At 38.1% G+C, this 20,186-nt stretch overlaps 2 protein-coding genes across 5 annotated transcripts in view; one reads left to right on the top strand and one right to left on the bottom strand.

Annotated features, from left to right (window-relative positions):
- Window positions 1-5,940, bottom strand: part of LOC131935264 (transmembrane protein 8B) — a 47,372-nt gene extending 41,432 nt beyond the window's left edge. For 3 of the 4 annotated variants that reach the window (XM_059291640.1, XM_059291641.1, XM_059291642.1), the window contains exons 1-3: window positions 5,756-5,940; window positions 1,838-1,940; window positions 680-848 (exon numbers count right to left, since the gene is read on the bottom strand). In XM_059291640.1, the coding sequence (XP_059147623.1) occupies window positions 680-848; window positions 1,838-1,898 (230 nt within the window). In that variant the 5' untranslated portion in view covers window positions 1,899-1,940; window positions 5,756-5,940. Of the gene's footprint in view, window positions 1-679; window positions 849-1,837; window positions 1,941-5,149; window positions 5,386-5,755 lie in introns of all 4 variants that reach the window. The other variant, XM_059291639.1, reaches the window with a different exon arrangement.
- A 3,534-nt stretch (window positions 5,941-9,474) lies between these two features.
- Window positions 9,475-20,186, top strand: part of LOC131935270 (uncharacterized) — a 44,456-nt gene continuing 33,744 nt past the window's right edge. Inside the window, exons 1-3 of the mRNA XM_059291651.1 lie at window positions 9,475-9,575; window positions 9,719-9,842; window positions 15,794-15,871. Coding sequence (XP_059147634.1) covers window positions 9,794-9,842; window positions 15,794-15,871 — 127 coding nt within the window. The 5' untranslated portion in view covers window positions 9,475-9,575; window positions 9,719-9,793. The remainder of the gene's footprint in view (window positions 9,576-9,718; window positions 9,843-15,793; window positions 15,872-20,186) is intronic.

Below are 20,186 nucleotides of genomic sequence, written 5' to 3'. Positions count from 1 at the left end.
GGGGGGTGACAACACATTAGGAACAGGGTGATACCATTCACAATGGGGGGTGACAACACATTAGGAACAGGGTGATACCATCCACAATGGGGGGGGGGTGACAACACATTAGGAACAGGGTGATACCATCCACAATGGGGGGGGGGTGACAACACATTAGGTACAGGGTGATACCATCCACAATGGGGGGTGACAACACATTAGGAACAGGGTGATACCATCCACAAGGGGGGGGGGGGGGGTGACAACACATTAGGAACAGGGTGATACCATCCACAATGGGGGGTGACAACACATTAGGAACAGGGAGATACCATCCAAAATGGGGGGGGGGGGTGGCAACACATTAGAAACAGGGTGATACTATCCAGGTTGGGGGTGAAACCAAATAAGTTTTAGTACAACAGATATATAGTCATGGGTTGAGTGTGTGTGTGGGGTGGGGTGACACCCTGGGTTACTTCACACCTGGCAGGTTAATAAACTAAGTTACCATTGTATGATCTTTTTACTTTTAAAAAGTACACTTTTACTTTAAAAAAATACACTTTTACTTTTAAAAAAATACACTTTTACTTTTAAAAAATACACTTTTACTTTAAGAAAATACACTTTTACTTTAAAAAAGAGAGCATCAAATCTGTGGACTACAAACATCCACAAGACAGGTGACACCTACACTGTGACTGTCCTGTCTTCGCATTCTGCGTGGCTCCTGGCTACCTGAATAGACATGTTCATGTAGGTAAGACCAGGTGGCACGTCAAACTTGAAAGGCACCATTGCAAAGTAGGTATCCCCTGAATTAACCTCGCGAGGCATGGACCAAATGGTAACAGTGGAAACATCTGGGGAGAGGTTCACAGACATGTATTTGTATGTTACTTCAGTGTTTTCTGGTAAGGTTTGGATTTGGCTATGGTTAGGGATAAGGCCAGGGTTAGGATAGCAATAATGCCAACTGAATGTTATCTGGTATGGTTAGGATATGGTTAAGGGCAGGGATAGGGATAAGGCTAGAGTTAGCATAGCAATAAAGCCAACTCTTTTTTGGTGTGGTTAGGATTTGGTTAAGGATAAAGACAAGGTCAGGGTTATGGTTGCAATAATGCCAAATCAATGTTGTCTGGTGAGGATTTGGTTTGGGATAGGGATAAGGCCAGGGTTAGGATAGCAGTTCTGCTAACTCTGTAATTAGCAAAAACCACAAGGACTAAATTATATTTATTAGTGATACCAGGGTTTGAATGTGGTGGTAAAGAAAAAATATAAAAGATCTAAACTGTAAATATGAAAATTTTATAGCCTTGCTATTTATTAACAGTCATAAACCAACCTAAAGTTGTAGCCTAATTAGTGTTTGGGCATTTACATAATCATATAAATTATAAATAGTCATATCTGATTAATTATGTTATCAGTTAATCAGATCAGCTGCTCTGATGTTCATCCATACCATTTCTACCAACAGCCAGTTTGCTATCATTATGAGGTTGCTCAATTCATATAGCCAGAAATATTAGAATAGATGGCATAATGTTTTCCGTTAGTTTAAGTTATTGCTTAACCTTGTTGATTGGTAATTTATTTCAAAGTTGTAATTTTTATTAACCAAGTTGTTAGATAACAGTAGTTCTTGTTTGCCCTGTCAAAGCACAATAAAGTTCATCATAACATTTAAGGCTGTTTCATACATCACAATTTATCTGGTAATATAGAGAATGCTAGTCTGACTTGCCTGTTGTATTTGTATTATTAGAAACAAAATTATTTTAGAACTTGGCCCAACTAGCCAGAATCAACTTTTTTATAACCCATACAACTAAGTACAACTTACAATTATCATCATACAACACTGAAACCAGGAAAAGTATGATCCAGCTGACTTTTTTATCCATAAGTCAAGAGACTGTTAGAAGTCCAATGTTGGTGCTGGATACCTGTGCATGATAAATTCTTAAATGTAAAATAATTTTAAATTATTTAATTTTTGTAATCCAAACCACCATAACCATACTGCCATATTATTTATCTGGTGGCAAAGAGCAATGGTTTTTGTCATTTTTTTTATTTTTGTTACTATTCTGCATGATTCTATTAATAACTGGGTTCATCCGTACAATATGAAAACAAAATGCATAAGTTTTTCATGAAAACTGAAGGAAAAAGAACTAACACTTTTAAAGAGTACCTACTAACTGGATATGGTAAATTAAAAAAAAAAACTGGCTTTTTGGTAATAGTCCATAAAATCAATAGCATTAAAGCTGGGGACATCCCTGACTTTCAAAATTAATTGTGACAAATAAACATTTACAGAGAAAGTAGAACTAGTTGTGATAAAGGCAGGGTTACTGCCAGTTAACTGTTAACTATAGATTTAGATATGGGCCTACTCTAAATACAAATAATTCCAATATATGACATGCTAATTACAAAAATCAATGTTAACCTTTTGCGAGGTACGACAATGGTCTAGTAAAGTCTAGTTTTGAAATTTTCCTAATCAAAAAAAGGTAAAATACTTTTTAAAATATAAGGTAATCTATCGTGTTACGGGCCAGTTGTAGGTTAGATTAGAATAGTTTAGAATAGTCTAGAACTAGGGGAGAGAGCGTGTGTGAGTGGAGTTCACCCTACTGTGTAGTTACCCTTGTGTGTTTATGTCTTGTGGTCCCAAGGTCGAATGCGGGTATAAAAGGGCGAGTGAACGATTGGGGGGGGACAGTCAGCGGGTTAGTAGCGGTTAGGACGAGGGTTGTTATGGGACGCTTGAATGCAGTGAGACGAATAAAAGTAGTGAAGTTATACACGAAGTGTTGTTGTTGATTTGAAACGAACCCAGAACGTAACAACTGGTGGCCAGTATGAATCAAGTAGAAGCATAAACTTGACGCTGTCCTGTCGTTTGCCTGATGCTGTCCTGACGTTTGCCTGATGCTGTCCTGATGTTTGCCTGATGCTGTCCTGCCGTTGCCTGATGCTGCCCTGTCGTTTGCCTGATGCTGTCCTGTCGTTTGCCTGATGCTGTCCTGTCGTTTGCCTGATGCTGTCCTGTCGTTTTCCTGATGCTGTCCTGTCGTTTGTCGGATGCTGTCCTGACGTTTGCCGGTTGCTGTCCTGATGTTTGCCGGTTGCTGTCCTGATGTTTGCCGGTTGCTGTCCTGATGCTTGCCGGTTGCTGTCCTGATGCTTGCCGGTTGCTGTCCTGATGCTTGCCGGTTGCTGTCCTGATGTTTGCCGGTTGCTGTCCTGATGTTTGCCGGTTGCTGTCCTGATGTTTGCCGGTTGCTGTCCTGATGTTTGCCGGTTGCTGTCCTGATGTTTGCCGGTTGCTGTCCTGATGTTTGCCGGTTGCTTTCCTGATGTTTGCTGGTTGCTGTCCTGATGTTTGCCGGTTGCTGTCCTGATGTTTGCCGGTTGCTGTCCTGATGTTTGCCGGTTGCTGTCCTGATGTTTGCCGGTTGCTGTCCTGACGTTTGCCGGTTGCTGTCCTGACGTTTGCTGGATGCTGTGGGGATGCCGTTAGCCCGACGCTATAGCTGTTTGACAGAGTATGTAACAACATCGACTGTGAGTTGCAAAATTTTTGTGATGTAGAATGGTTGTGATATGAGTAGGAGTCGTAAACCAGTGTAGCCATAGAGCGCAGGTTGACTCAAAATTTTTGGGATGTAGAATGGTTGAGATATAGGTAGGAGTCGTAAACCAGTGTAGCCATAGAGCGCACAGGGTAGACTCAATTTGATTTTTTGGTGATGTAGAATGGTTGTGATATGAGTAGGAGTCGTAAACCAGTGTAGCCATAGAGCGCAGGTTGACTCAAAATTTTTGGGATGTAGAATGGTTGAGATATAGGTAGGAGTCGTAAACCAGTGTAGCCATAGAGCGCAGGTTGACTCAAATTTTTTGGGATGTAGAATGGTTGAGATATGAATAGGAGTCATAAACCAGTGTAGCCATAGAGCGCAGGTTGACTCAAATTTTTTGTGATGTAGAGTGGTTGAGATATAGGTAGGAGTCGTAAACCAGTGTAGCCATAGAGCGCACAGGGTGGACTCTATTTGATTTTTTTAGTGATGTAGAATGGTTGAGATATGAGTAGGAGTCGTAAACCAGTGTAGCCATAGAGCGCAGGTTGACTCAAATTTTTGTGATGTAGAATGGTTGAGATATAGGTAGGAGTCGTAAACCAGTGTAGCCATAGAGCGCAGGTTGACTCAAATTTTTGTGATGTAGAATGGTTGAGATATAGGTAGGAGTTGTAAACCAGTGTAGCCATAGAGCGCAGGTTGACTCAAATTTTTGTGTGATGTAGAATGGTTGAGATATGGGTAGGAGTCGTAAACCAGTGTAGCCAGAGAGCGCACAGGGTAGGCTCAAAAAATTTTGGTCTGGAAAGTTCTTAGATTCGGTACGATGCAACTGGGTGTGTATGATTTTTTTATTGTTTGTTAGTTACACGAATGATTTGTGCTAGCTCGAAATTGTAGCAGTTCTGTATGTTGTCATTATGTATTTCATTGTATATACAATCTGTCATATACATTCTTCGGAATGTATATTTTTAACTTGTGTATGTTTTTTGTGTATGTATATTTTTTAACTAGTGTATGTGCATGAAAGGCTTTGTGTTTTTTTATTTAGCTAGGATTTGTTAGTCAGTATTTGTAGTTATTACTACAAATACTTAGGTGGGGGGTAGTGTTACGGGCCAGTTGTAGGTTAGATTAGAATAGTTTAGAATAGTCTAGAACTAGGGGAGAGAGCGTGTGTGAGTGGAGTTCACCCTACTGTGTAGTTACCCTTGTGTGTTTATGTCTTGTGGTCCCAAGGTCGAATGCGGGTATAAAAGGGCGAGTGAACGATTGGGGGGGGACAGTCAGCGGGTTAGTAGCGGTTAGGACGAGGGTTGTTATGGGACGCTTGAATGCAGTGAGACGAATAAAAGTAGTGAAGTTATACACGAAGTGTTGTTCTTGAATTCGAAGCTAACCCGGACGTAACATATCGTTTTAGGTACTAAAATCGCCAGCGACTTGTAATGTGAAAAACAGGTGACTCCTTAAATTTTAATAATTATTTCACATTTTGAGGAGGATTGATGTTTTGAAAAATACAAAAATATTTCTTTGTTTCATTTATGTACCTGTTTTTAAACAATTGAATTAAAACTTTTCAGTAATAAATGAAGACTAGCGATGTTCCCAACAGATACAATCATGCTCATTTACTATAGCAGCAATCTTGTTTATTTTTTTTAATTGTAAACTTATAGCGCAAGATTCAGGGGAAGCCACTCTAACTTACAGATGGCCGCTTTTTATATACTATTATATAGCAAATCCTGCTCGCAAACAGTGCTGTTTAAAGTTAATTTCTTGCCTATATAATATATATTGATATATTAATTATTTAGCCATTGATTTAGGTTTATTATTCATTTATCTAAAATATCTGACACAAATATATCACAATATAGATCTACTTCTATTAAAGTCTTGAAAATAAGGTAATTTTACGTACATTACTAGCCGCGGGCGATTTTAATTTTACGTACCTAAAATGACTAAAATGATACATAGTACAATAAGTACATTCATAATACATTGAATCATTGGTGATTGGATAGATTTATTAGTAATATTAGATTACCTAACTTAGCTAACTAACTAGTAACTAGTAACTAACTATACTAACCAGACCAGTAACTACATTATTTATATCTAGGCTAACTAGTAGATGTAAGGCCTACCAGATTTAGATTCTACTCCGTTATTGGTTTTTCTTTTTCGTTATCATTTCTATCTCAACACTTTAAAATGAATTAATATACTCTAGATCTAATCTAGGCTATATCTATTTTATTATGAAATATGTAAAAATTCCGTTACGCCTAAGTAAGATAAGTTTCCAAGACAACAGAAAAAGAGTGGCTTCCCCCTGAATGCTCTTTTTTTTGGAGATGGATTAATTTAGGCCTTAGGCAGGCCCACGGCCCACACGGTGAACGGGAAATAAGTCTTAGGAAAAAAGTCACCGAAAAAAGTCACAAAAAGGTTTCATTGAAATATTGAAGCATCGACACTGGCAGTAATTAAAGGATTCCATACTTTTTCGTTTTAGTTTCTTTGCTGGCATCCACTTGGCCTCTTGGGTGTATATACTACACGAGGCATGATGAAAAGAGATGTTTTCTCCAAAATGAGGAAAAAATATTGTGACAGTAGATCTATATTTCGAGATATTTGAATTGTTACAGATAAATTTAGGTGTTAGTTTTTCAAGTAATACAACAATAAGCGTCTCAAATAGTAAAAAAAACAAATTGTTTTCGCATTGTTCTAAAACAGTCAAAACCTGTTTTACTCTATGGAGCTAAATCATTTATAAACGCATGCCTTAGAAAGATCTTGCGAATTTTCTGGCCAAAAACCATCAGAAACGATGTTCTATGGCAACGGACAAATCAACTGCCAGCTGAAGTAGAGATCCTCCAGAGAAAATGGAAATGGATTGGCCACACACTCAGGAAGCATGTATCAAGCATAACAAGACAGGCCCTCACCTGGAATCCACAGGGCAGGAGGAGGAGAGGCAGGCAAAGAAAGACACGGAGAGTTGACCTGGAAGAAGACACAAAGAAATTGGATAGACCTGGGGACAGTTGGAGAGACTAGCCCAGGACAGAGATGCCTGGAAAAGCTCTTGTCAGCGGCCTATGTTTCAAGAGGGGAGACAGGCAAACCTAACCTAATGTCAAGATGTTTATAAAACAGAAAATTACTTAATTAGTCGTTAATGTTGCACTGCTGGTCTTTCATTAAAATTATCTATGGTCTCTCTCACCCTGGGCAGAACGGCGAGCTTACATCTACGGGTAACAGTTTCAGTTTTCTTTTCGTAAAAAAAAATATATTTTTTTTTACTGTGGAGTGCTTTCAATGCTGTGGATAAAATTAAATGTAATCTACGCGTAGAGCGTGCCCAGCAGTAATGCTGACCCGGAGATTTTATCCAGTTCGGGAACAGGACCAAATCAAAGACCCATCCTACCCTTTATCTACTGGCGGTACTTATAAGTACCACTTTAATTAAACGGCTGTATTATTTTTATTCTAAGATGAATTAAAACGATAGAAAATTATTCAATTATTTCAAATCCTAATATCGACGATGTGTTTTATCTTCAGAATATAATTACAGTGATACGTGCGTTTTTATTCTAGAGATAATTTGGCCGTTTTCTCTATTAAAATATAATTTCTCAAATTATTAGTTGATTAATTGGTATTACAAAAGGTTCAAATAAAATGGAGCGAGAATCCCGAGTCGTGTGTAGTTTCACGGAACTAGGTACCACGTGACAAGTAGCGTCACAAACTAGGGCGTGTAGAAAAATCGGCCTTCAGCAGCTCAATCTGTTAGAGTCTTGTACACAAGCAGAGGCGTAGCGACCCTTCCCGGCGCCCGGGGACAAACTTTCCATTTGCACCCCCCCCCCCCCCCTCAAGATTTCGATTTGCACCCCCTCTCAACCTTTCAATTTATTTTTCCAACCCATTTTGGCGCCCCCTAAGGTCGGCGCCCGGGGACATATGTCCCCCCCCCCCCCGCCCCCCCCTCGCTACGCCTCTGTACACATGATGCCAAGCACTAATAAAAGGGTGGTCAAACCATTTCTTTACGGCTTGTTATAAGGGATAGGAGTGTTAGAGATTAAAGCAATGTAATACATCACCTAAATATATTTTCTGTTCCCTTATGGCTGAATTTCTGCTTTGAGAACGTTTGGATGAGCAGGTAAACCTATTGAAAACACAATAAGAGGCTTTACAATAATTGTTTGATCGCGGACGTAACATACAGTGTATTATCAACACAGAAAAAATAAAGATGACGTCAGTTATGAATGACTATAAATAACGTAAAAATACATTATGATTAACTAGTGTTGCGGGGGGGGGGGGGGGGGGGGGGGGGGCAGAGTTTCTTCCAGGCATCTCTTCTTCCAGCCCCCCCCCCCCCACCCCGAACAAAATGAAATTGAAAATATATACTTTTAACTTTTAACGGTGTCCGCCCCCCCCCCCCCCAAAAAGTCTACCGCCCCCCCCCCCCCCCGAAAACTTCAAGTGCTCCCCTGGAGAAAAATGTCTGGGAGAAACATTGGCGGGGGGGGGGGGGCGAGTGAAGTTCATAGATGGCTTACGCCATTTCGTGCTGTCACCGCCCCCCCCCCCCACCCCCGATATTCTCCTTCCATGGTATCACACCATCGCAAAAGTACCCCTAGAACTACGGCACAGATCAGCCCACCATAATTCCCCCCCCCCCCCCCCCCCCCAATTGTAGATTTCCATATAAAAACATCCATTTCTCTCTACAGTATTAACACATCAGGTTCAAGATAAGATGCATAATTACAATACATTTTAATATTAAAAATTATATTTAAAAAAAAAAAAAGCAAAATAAAAAAAAATTGTTTATAATAATAATACGCTTTAAAATGCAATGAAAACTTTTAAAAAAATTGAATAAAACAAACTTGCTCTAATAATTAAAGCATTGTTCGCTAAATGTATGTAAGAGATTTGATGAACTGTCCGTCACACTTTATATTAATGAAAGCATGTTTAAGAAGCTTATTATTGTAAAAGGTTTTTTATATTTCTTTTGTTTTCTACTTTTTAATAATCTTTTGTTTAATGAATTCAACGCCACATTCGACTTAAAATATTTGCTTTAAGCGCCGATCAGTAGATTGCGATCTCTAAAAAAGACAATTATATGCCCACGATCGACTCGCACACAAGAAACCAGTCAGCCGAGAGGTCGCTACTACTTAATCTTGTTATCTCCCCTTTTTATTACTGGTAATGGGACATAACAACTCAACGTAAAACAACATGCTGATTACACACTAGTCCCTTGTAAACAACGCTCAAACAGAATTAATCCCCCCCCCCCCTCACCCAGTACCACTTATGTGTACGTCAACTCTCGTAAACATTACAACGTGTACATAATCCCCTCCCATCGCAAGTCGAAAAACATAGACAATAGATGGACTTTGATATAGAAATATAATTACACTCATTCAGTTAGACAATGGCCATCAGATCATTGACACAAAGTGATTTCCTGAGCAGCTTCCGGTTCGCGAGTCAGCTGATGAAGTGATACGGTCCATGCGTCGTGAGAATGATACGGTACTACACCGCACGGTTGCACAACATATTTGCAACAACTCCCAATATTTAAAAAAATAAAAATCTTTGTGATTAGTAATTAATAACATCCAAAATTAGGTCTTTATTAATTATCGTTAAAAAATAGACCAGAACTAACCCTATTTTAACCCTAATTTCAAATTTAGAAAGTGATTTGAACGAATTGAAAGGGCACGAAAGATAAGTTATCAGCCAGAGTTATCGCCCATCATTACGCGCTATTTGGTGGCTTACTGTAACAAGTGATACCGCCCAGCACTTGGGCGAAGAACTCAGTTGAAACCTTGCGCTGCTTCAGTTGGTGTCGAGAGGTGATGTATTCAGACGTACTTCATTCATGTGAATATTTTATTTTCACTAGGATTTTTTGCTACTTTGTTATAGAAGTTTTCGTATTTAGATAAACAAAATAAATAAATAAAATTATTTCATTTTAATTTGGGTAACTGTTTTTATTCTTTTTTTTTTTTTGAAAAAAAAAGGGGATTTGTGAATTAGCGAAGAGACAAGAGAAAATCCAGCAGTTATTTTGGTCCCGAAAAACTCAGCGAGTGCCCATGGAGGCATTATTATTTCTTCTGCTGGCGCTCCCGGTCTGCTTGTCAGGTGAGTTCAAATCTCTGAATAGCACGTGACTGGGTGAGTCGACACACACACACACATACACACACACTCACACAGAGGCGTAGCGACCCTTCACGGCGCCCGGGGACAAACTTTGAATTTGGCGCCCCCGTCGGGAGCAAATTTTCAATTTGCATCCCCCCTCAACTTTTCGATTTTCACCCCCCCCCCCCCAAACTTTCGATTTGCTCCCCCCCCCCCCCTCAAACTACAGCTAAATTGACATTTTAATTTGTTTTTACAACCCATTTTGGCGCCCCCTAAGGTCGGCGCCCGGGGACATATGTTCCCCCCTGCTCCCCCCCATCGCTACGCCTCTGCACTCACACACACACACACACACGAGCGATGAACTGTGACACTATGATGTCTTTCTATTCAGAGACGTAATTAGCGCTGAAAACCCAGCTATAGTTTAATTAACACTACCCAACTCTCAGGTAGATGGAGAAAAAAGAAAAAAAAACATCTTAAATATTGTTAAGTACCATGCGTGTCAACAAAAAAAAAAAATAGGTAACAAACCACAGCAAATGTATACAATTTTAGTTTACTGATTTGCATGGAAGTTGTAGTACCAACAGCAAAAAGCTCACAGCTATACGGGAATAAAAGACTTCTAGTTCTGTTAAAGTCGGATACATTAAAACGCAGGTCCATGATCATCATCGTTACCCACTCGTGCACACATGGAACAGATGAAGTAGAAGGCATCAGTAGGTTCTTCATAAACTCTACTATCCTACTATACCGTCATGCCCGTAATTTTAACAACAACAACAACAACTTGGCTGAGAGGAGACAAAACAAACAAACAACAAACTAATCCATTCTGCTTGTGAAATAGACTCATTGGCGCATTGCTTATAAGATAAACCACAGTATACTACTGTGCTTCCTAAATAGGTAGGCAAAATAATGCTCGGCATACTTCTTTTTCTTCGTTCTTGATTCTAGTGTTGGAAGGGATTCCCTCCAAAACAATTAAGTATTGCGTGTCAACTTGTCATGCGCTATTTAGGCTATTGACTCCGATTTCAGCCTGCTTTTTTTCCCCTGGATTTGCTTCCATAGCCTTTGTCCAACCAAGAACAAACTACAAGGCAGCAATTGTTTGATTATGGAGTTGTCTCTCCTAGATGGGTTGCTGTCCCCAGCAATTGAGGCTCATCTGCCCGGGGGTTTGAACTCGGGACAACTGCGTTCATACGACCCTGACAGTACATTTATTCCCACTATTTGTTGAAACCAGAACATATATGTCCATTTTTACGTACTGTTGCTAAATCAGCCCCTTCTTAACATAGTCTAATCACTCTGTTATCATAATTAACCAATCCCATTCACAAATCGTCATTACTGTATTGAGTCGAAAACCAATGATCTCTGTTGTGGCTTGGTTGGTTCACTGTCTTCTGCATTGAGTAAAGAGTAGCGTGTATGACCTATCGCGTTTTTATTTGTCATCAGTTCCATGTATCACGTTGCCATTTATTTTGCTTTTGCTACGCACCATTGAGATGGTGTGGCCTAGAGTTAGAGCGAAATGCTTCTAACTCGAAAGTTAAGGAAAGTAAAAACACTATCTCTTCATATCCCGAGGTAACAAAAACAGATGAACTTTTTTTTTGCTACGCTCCATTTGGACGGTGTGGCCTAGAGTTAGAGCAAAGTACTTCTAACTCAAAAGTTAAGGAAAGTAAAAACACTATCTCTTCATATGCCGAGGTAACAAAAACAGGTGAACTCTGCTTTACTTGCCCTATGGACCCTCAGGTTCGAAAATGGAACCTTCCTTTTACTTATACATTTTTACTTATAAATTGTAAAAGTCAAGTTGTAATGGGATAACTACGAATTCTGGGCCAAAAACTACACGATGCTACGGTGTAATCAACAAAGAACGATAACCGTACGGATTGTTTCCCCTTCTGTAACTATAAAATAAAATAAAAATTCTGCCAGACACGAATATGTCACCAGAAAAAATATTTTGTTTGCAATTTATGTAAATTGGCCTTTAGGTTTTTCAAATGAGCAGACTATTTTCGCGATACATTAGTTACTTTTGCAATCGAAACAAAAGGTGAAAAAAAATGTAGAATCTATACACCACTTCACATTTTCATTCATGTGTTATTTATTTGATAGTAGTGTGTTAAAAAATATTCTGACCTTTATCGTGTTGGGTATTATAGATGTTTCATAAAGGCGGATCCAGCCCTCAGTGAAGGGTGTGGGACCTCAAATGGGTAGGCAGGATTTTAGCATGGAAGATTTCATATTCAAACTCCATATATATATATATATATATATATATATATATATATATATATATATATATATATATATATATATATATATATATATATATATATATATATATATATATATATATATATATATTGATAACTAAGAATTGGGGTTTAATGACTTTCGAAATCCTTAAGTGAGCGGAGCTCACCCCTACCCCCTTTTTTTTACGCTACACTGCATACGCCACTGGCACCCGTATGATGTTTCTAGTACTTAATATTTGTATTCGAATGACTTTCCTGACAAATTGTACGGATGTTATCGTGTTATTATTGGCTTTTACTGACCGAGTATTTACTGTGCATCAGCTATACACTGAGCAATATTTGCTGAGTGGTGATCGAGTTGAATTGATGACACTTGCGGATGGTCGGTTTGATTTTAAGTGTAGCTTGATACGCAATCAGGCCAATATGGCTATCTACGGGGCTAGCTGATACGACGACCCTTTATCTTTATTTTAGTAAACTCTAACCGATTTAACGGAAGTAGCCGTATGCAGTTTGATCTTAAATGAAATCGTTTTTATAAGTATAAAATAAGACTCAAGATCGCTCGATAGACGTACTTTTTTGGAACAAAATCAAACTGAATGTATCCACTAATCGGCTTCCAATTCACAAGCGTTATCTTTGTCGTGGGTTATGGGACAAAGTATTAAGTAGGTGACTGATTTGATTTATGGCGCCTATTCTCTGTGCCCTTGTTACGATACAGAGATGGGTAGCGTCCCAAACAAGTTGGGGGGTGAGGGTTCAGACCTCACCTGGGTGACCCCATCTTATGGGGAGACACCAAATTTATTTTCTTGACAGAGGAAATCCGCTTTGCCCACTTCATTCTACTTATTAAAGTGTTGTCCACTTTAAGCATAGGATGGGGGATAATACTACAATGCCTATACATCTATGGGAAATAAAACACGAATCTGAAACTAAATGCTGCAAATAGGCTTAACTGTTATAGCAGTGGCAGAACTAGAAAAGAGAGGCTCCCCGCAAAAAAAATCTGAGCCCAAGAATATATTCTTACCAAATATAAAATTAAATTATTTCTTAATTTAGTAGTTTGACTTACTTTATTGCAAAATATATCCATTACGACATAAATCACCAAATAAATAACACCTTATCACAGAAACCAAAAATAACAACACCCAAAAACTTTCTTAGGGCCTGAAATTATGGAGTTATAAAAGCAAAACATAAATTGTCACACGCGGGTCAAGAGTATAGGAAGTACAGAAGCTTGAAATGTGTAATGGTTTCCTGTGCTTGTTTTCATAACTGTTCTTTTTGTATTTATATTATTCAGTTAGAAAAAAATCTGTTTACAGTTATGTCATTATTTTGTATGTCTTATTTAAATAATATAAGAGAATCAATTGGTTTTTTTTAATGTGTTTAGTACAAGAATATAATAGGGGTCATCCATTAAATGACGTCACGCTTTTTTTGACGATTTTTACCTCCCCCCTCCCCTCCGTCACACGTCGTCACAAAAAGCCAGACCCCCCCCTAAAATGACGTCACACCTCAACCTACAACCCCCCCCCCTGAAAGTTGCAGTTGAATTTTTTTTAAAACATCGATATTTTTCCAAAATCTTGTCTAAACTATTACAATTTATTAAAACAGTTATCTAAAACGCGAAATAACGTCTAAAATTCGTTTTCTAACATTGCTTTTTTTATAATGCAAAAATGTGACGTCGCAACATCTGAACCCCCCCCCCCCTCCCCCTCATCACAAATCGTCACAAGATTACGGAGCCCCCCTCCCCCCTACGAGTGTGACGTCATTTATGGATGACCCCATACCCCTCCACATTAGACTATTAAAAGAAGAGCAATAAGTCATGAAAGCAGTTTGAACGTTTCCCTAACTTTCACACTACAGTTAGTGTAGCGTTTTTTTTTAGTCAACGCAACATCAATTTATTCAATAATGGTAACAACAGTAGGTATGGGTTAGTGACTGTAAAACGATCACCGATGTAGAATATTGTTTTTTTTACACAAAATGCATGCATATTCTGGAATTTAAAAACTTTTTTTTTGGGGGGGGGGGGGGGGGGACCAATTTTGGGCCACCTAAACGGCAGATCCCCTCCCTCCCCTACATTGCGGTGTTTAGCCTTATGGTAGTTTCGCCCATGACACAAAATTTGCAATAGTTATATACTATAGCCTATCTAAACTGTATGTCGTTGATTTCATCTTTTACCCTTAATTATGATCTATGCTCAATCATTTATCGTTTTTATTCGTTGTTTCCGCACGGCATATTTTGTATTTTTCACTAATGTAAAATATTATTTATGGATAATTCATGCTATTAAAATTGGAGTAGCTGTAGTAAATTCCCAACAAGATTCATTTGCCAATAGGACTGCATTGCTATTTGGACGATCATGATCTTTTAATGATAATTAAGTTTGTACTGAATAAGGAGGACATAAGAGAACGCCCCAGTGCGAAATATAAACAGCTCCTGAATATTACAAATAACGTAAACAAACCTTGCCTGCTTATGACAAATAATGAAAACAAGCAATGCCCCTTTATTGCAACTACAGAAAACAATGACCATTTATTACAAATAACGTAAACAATTAATGCCCGTTTATACAAAATATCGAGTAAAAAATGCCCGTTTATTACAAATAATAAAAGAAAACAATGCAAGTTTATAAAGAAATGTAAACAAATAATGTCCCTTTATACTTTATAGGCCTAATGAAAATGATTTTATAAAGAATATGATTTTATAATTAAAATGACAAGAGCATTTCTGAATTGGTATGTTAGTATGCTAGCAAAAAATTGTTATGATTTCTTAGGTGTTGAAATATTTCTTTTTTTTTAAATGGGGGGGGGGAGTATCACCTCGTAGTTGTACCGGTACATGCACACATATATTTTTACCATGGTAGTTATAATCTAGGAGCTATAAAACAGCATATAAATGTAGGTCAGTGTATGATGCCAAAAAAAACAATGTATACATAATTTCCCCAAATTTTCAAAAATTAGAAATGGAGGTCTGCAGTTTTCCAACACTTATGGCCTACTTGCTGAAATCAGCAAAGAGATCCATAAGATATTTATCTATGGCTGTAACTACCAGATTTTCATTGTGCCAAAATTTAAAATTTTAGAATTTTAGAACATATACTTTTACCAGTGTCCGCCCCCCACCCCCGAAAAATGTTGTCCGCTCCCCCCCCCCCCCACCCCCTGAAAATATCAAGTACACCCCTGGAGAAAAAAGTCTGGAAGAAACACTGTAGGTTATGCGTTAGAAAATTTAGTGCCAAGTTTTAAATACTTTACTTACGGTTTCGGAAAATTATTTTCAATACTCACACAATGGAAAAATACTACCCTCATCCACCATCACTTACAATAGAAGCCTGTAGTTTGAGAAATGGAATCAAGTCTATAAAGATCCTCTCAATTAATTTTAAATTTTGTTAACTCTAATAAGAAACTAACTAAAACTTCAAATATCCCTGCCGTTTGAAGCAGGATTACTCTTGACTGCAGAGTCCTCAATTGCCTTCGATAAATTTGTGTTATATTTCACTAACATTTTTCCCCCTCTGAACCCCCACAGGTCCGGTGAACTGGCAGTATGACGGTAGGACCAATGACGTCACAGAGGGCAGCGCGTATTGCTCGACACATTGCACGGGTGAGTAGTCTACATGGTCCTGCTTAAGGGGTAGGTTTCTGAAAAAACTTTACGATAGAATTTCTTTTGTGTGTGTGTGTGTTAAAACAAACGTATCACGTACCCCGCGGAGTTTTGGTGTTACCCGTCTCCGGGAATAGACTCTTCTGAAAATACGTGTGTTAGGTTGTTGGAAGTATTGTGATATCAGGTTTAGTATTAGGGTAAGACATAAGGGTTAGGGTTGTGGTTGGAATTGGGTTAGGGGTTGGGTTAGGATTTGTGCTTACATTAAAAGCTATTTTGATATTTATGAATCGTCCATAAGCTACGCCACACTCACAGGGGGAGGGAAGGGGTTCGGACTTTTGTGACGTTGTGTGATGAAGGCGAAGGTGGAGTTCAGAAAGTGTGACGACACACTTTTGCATTTTCTAAAAATAATGTTACAACCGAAATTTCATGCGTTGTTTCACATTTTTAAAAGACTTTAAATGTAATTTTGTAGTAGTTGATAAATATACTCAATCTTGACCAAGCTCAGTGCATTTTTTTTAGAAAGAAATGGATGTTTAAATATATAAAAACTGCAATTTTAGGAAAGAAGGGGGGGGGGGTGTAGGCTGAAATTTGACGCCATTTGGGGGGGGGGGGGTGATGGCAGAGGCGTAGCGACCCCTCACGGCGCCCGGGGCGAACTTTCATTTTGGCGCCCCCCCTATATATATATATATATATATATATATATATATATATATATATATATATATATATATATATATATATATATATATATATGTGTGTGTGTGTGTGTGTGTGTGCGTGAGTCCGGAAAAAAATTAATAATTACGCTGTATGATTGTCGTTCCCTAAAACTTTACTCGTCGCCAATTAAATTCCCCTTAAGATGCATTATCCTTTAAAACAAGATGATTAGTAATGTCCGAAAAAAGATAAAAATTGTAGCGGTGCTAATTATTTTAGGACAGTCTTTTTATGTTTTATCTTTGGAACAGTCTCTGTTATGATATAGTACATATTTGGATTATAAGCTTGTTAGATGAAGTCATACAATTGACATACAATAGCAAATTATTGTTCACATTGGAATACAATATGGGTATTTCATTGACTGGTTGATTGTATACTGAAACAAGCTAGAGGAAACAAACTGGAATCCAACGGACACAACAGCTCGAAGTCTTGGATTTATCAGATGTGCACTGCCTTCTCGCTCACAGTCAACAACAAATTCAGAACTAATTGTTCTGGTTGAAGAAGCTGTAATAACTGGTGTAATGATAATAGCTGATGCCTATGACGTTCAGATTAGAATCAGCAGCGATAAAATGCGTATTAACATTCTAAGTCGATGTGGAATTCAAATGCATTGTCAAATTATTCAATCAGGATCTATAGCTGAATATGATGTATCTTTTACTGTATGGCTCGGAGCTAGGTTAAAAATAGTGGATAATGAAAAGATGGTGGTTAGGACGCAATATTAGGAAGACAAAAATTAACATCACTATGCAGGTGCTTGTGTGAAGTCCACGGGGAAAGAGGAAGAGAAAAAGACCAGATAAGCCATAAAGGAATTTGTTTGAAATAGAAAAAGGGCGGCTGGATTATTAGGGTTTGATCTTTATAAAAAATTAAGTGAGTTGAAGAAGTGTTGCCTACGCCTATGTTCCTTAGAACAGTGGGTTCCATCGAACCCAAGAGGTTCGGTAATTCAGTCTCAGGACACAGCCGACTCATTAGATTCACGATCGGATTTTGTCATGGTGGACGATACAACTATTAAGAAGGGTTCGGTGATTGCGCATATGAAACTGGTGGGGTTCGGTACCTCCAAAAAGTTAAGAACCACTGTTTTAGAGTGTATTTTGTTGAAGGTGCAAGCTGCAGTGATCCAGGTAAGTTGTAATGCAATCAAGTAAAAGTATCTGATCTCTCACATTGAAGTTGAGAGAATCGTAAGAATCGTACAAAGAACTATTCGCGTCATTCCTTAGCAAAACTGTAGTGAAATCGTACATTAAGCATTAGTACAATTGGTTCTTTTCAAAGTGTTAACTAGTAACCTCTCCAGTAGAAATCCTGCGAATTTTTTTGGTGAAAAAGCGCCCCATCATCTTGGACAAAAATGGTAGAGCGGATTTTAAACGTCACTAACTCTTTTTTTATGTTACACAAAATACGCTTTAGTAGAAAGGTTTCTTTTCTGAGTGATATCGGTTATTTATTCCTTAATCCGGTGTGAATTTTTCCGATTTTAGTCGCGAAAAAGCGCCCCCCCCCCCCCATCTAGGAAAGCTGGAAAGCGTTTTTTCCGGTCACTGTATCTTAAGGACATACGTTTTACAGTTACACAATCAAGGTAGAAAACAGCTAAATCAGTAAGCAAAGGCTCTCAGCCGTTAAATTTCATAAACTTTGATTGTTTATAATTCAAAACTGCAGCTTAAAATGAGCTTTTAAATATTTTTTTCTACCCCTTTTGGCGCCCCCCTAGGGTCAGCGCCCGGGGCGGCCGCCCTCCCCGCCCTCCCCTCGCTACGCCTCTGGGTGATTGTGGAAGAGGTCTGGCTTTTTGTTATGTGTGACGATTTGGGGGGGGGGGGGGGCGACAACTGTTTTAAAAAGCTTGACGTCGTTTAAAGATTATCCTTTAGTTTGCTACCAATAACCTATCACCCCCCTTTTAAAGAAGATTCCATTACTGTGGTGTTATAGGACACTGGCGTCACACACGGCCCGTAGGACGTTTTTAAAGCGCATATTACACAAACATCAAGAACTAACTGGTTTTATAAATAACAAAAACAAACAAAAACAAAACAAAGTTCAAAGGTCAGTTCTTAAGGAAACTAGGACTCGCCACTTGACATTACCATCGAGGAAATTGACACTTCGCCCACTTTCCATTGGAGTTATCCTCCCATTATTTAACTCGCTTTGCCCCCATTCGTTTTCGACGATTAAATAAAATTTGAATGACCTAGTTACGGGTTTATTACAATCCCCACCAGAAGAGTTTAACTAATATGTAAACATCACTCCCTAACAACAGAACAGCTGGCAAAACTTTTTGTTGTTATAGGCCTACCTTTTGCTTCACTAGCTATACACATCGCTACTTGGTCCACCTAAATATTAATATTTATTAGGATAATATAACAACTTTTACACGATTGGTTGCTATGTTTTGCTTTTAACGTTGAGTTGCCTATCAATTGTATTTTTTTGTTTACGAAGTAGGCTTACGAAGAGAAGTATTTTAACCATGAAAAAAACGACATTTTACACTTAGTTTTGCAATCTTATGTGTCTGCCTGTCTCTTTGTAGTTTTCTGTCAACTTTTCAGAGATTTCCGGTAACCGGAAGTGTCACATACTCAACTTTCGGTTTCTCGAAAGCCTATAACTTGAGTTCTGTTTTAGTTAGGTAGACGAAATTGTATATATAAGTCCCATAAACGCCATCCACTAGTTACAAGGCGGGGCCACTATAATCGTTGACAAAATACACCGAGTCGACTCAAGTTTCCTATTAGGGCATCTTCATCCATTTATTAAATCTTTTCATAATGTGTAGCTTATTTTACATCATTAATTGAAAAAAAAACCGTATTAAAAATATGTGAATTAAAAGGGTAGGCACGCATAGTGACACCGAAATTGCAATTCGTTTATCAAAACAGTTTAATTAAGGATAGCAGCACACTCTTTTAAAATGAAAAAAAACACAACACGCACATATATGCACATACGCCACTCAATAGAATATTTAATATTACATCACAGTATCACGCTCCCATTAAAATTATAATGTAGCAAAGATTACAGACATTTTTTGTCTTAAAGAAATAGATAGCAGAATCAGATTCATTGCCCATTCCCTCGTAGTAGCCTATAATATAGACACAAAAGCCAAATTACCTCTCCTTGACCCAACTGAGAAAAGTGTCAACATTTTCCGAAAGGCCCATTGAATATTTCAAAAACCATGTAGCTCTACGATGTTAACAAAATAAATACGGTTATAAAACATTTTAAATGTTTGTTTTTTTTTGTCGGACTTTACTAAAAAAAATTGGATGTTGATGACGTTTTTAGTATTTTCGGTAAATAAACAAAATTATTTTTAAAAAAAAAGAAGTAAAAAACAATTTGGTTGTTAACATTTTGTCACTGAAAATGTAAATAAACATGACATAACTGGGCCATGTGGTTTATAAAAGTATAATTTTATTTTAAAATTATATCGGCAAAATTGACAAAAACACCATTTTTTTTATCCATGTCAACAATAATGGTGGAAGGATTCTCG

Source organism: Physella acuta, unplaced genomic scaffold (assembly GCF_028476545.2).
Source record: "Physella acuta isolate Inbredline_101_S28 unplaced genomic scaffold, ASM2847654v3 ptg000140l, whole genome shotgun sequence".
Classification (NCBI taxonomy): Eukaryota; Metazoa; Mollusca; class Gastropoda; family Physidae; genus Physella; species Physella acuta.
The sequence above is the reverse complement of the archived record's forward strand: the minus strand, read 5'-3'. Positions and strand labels throughout refer to the sequence as shown.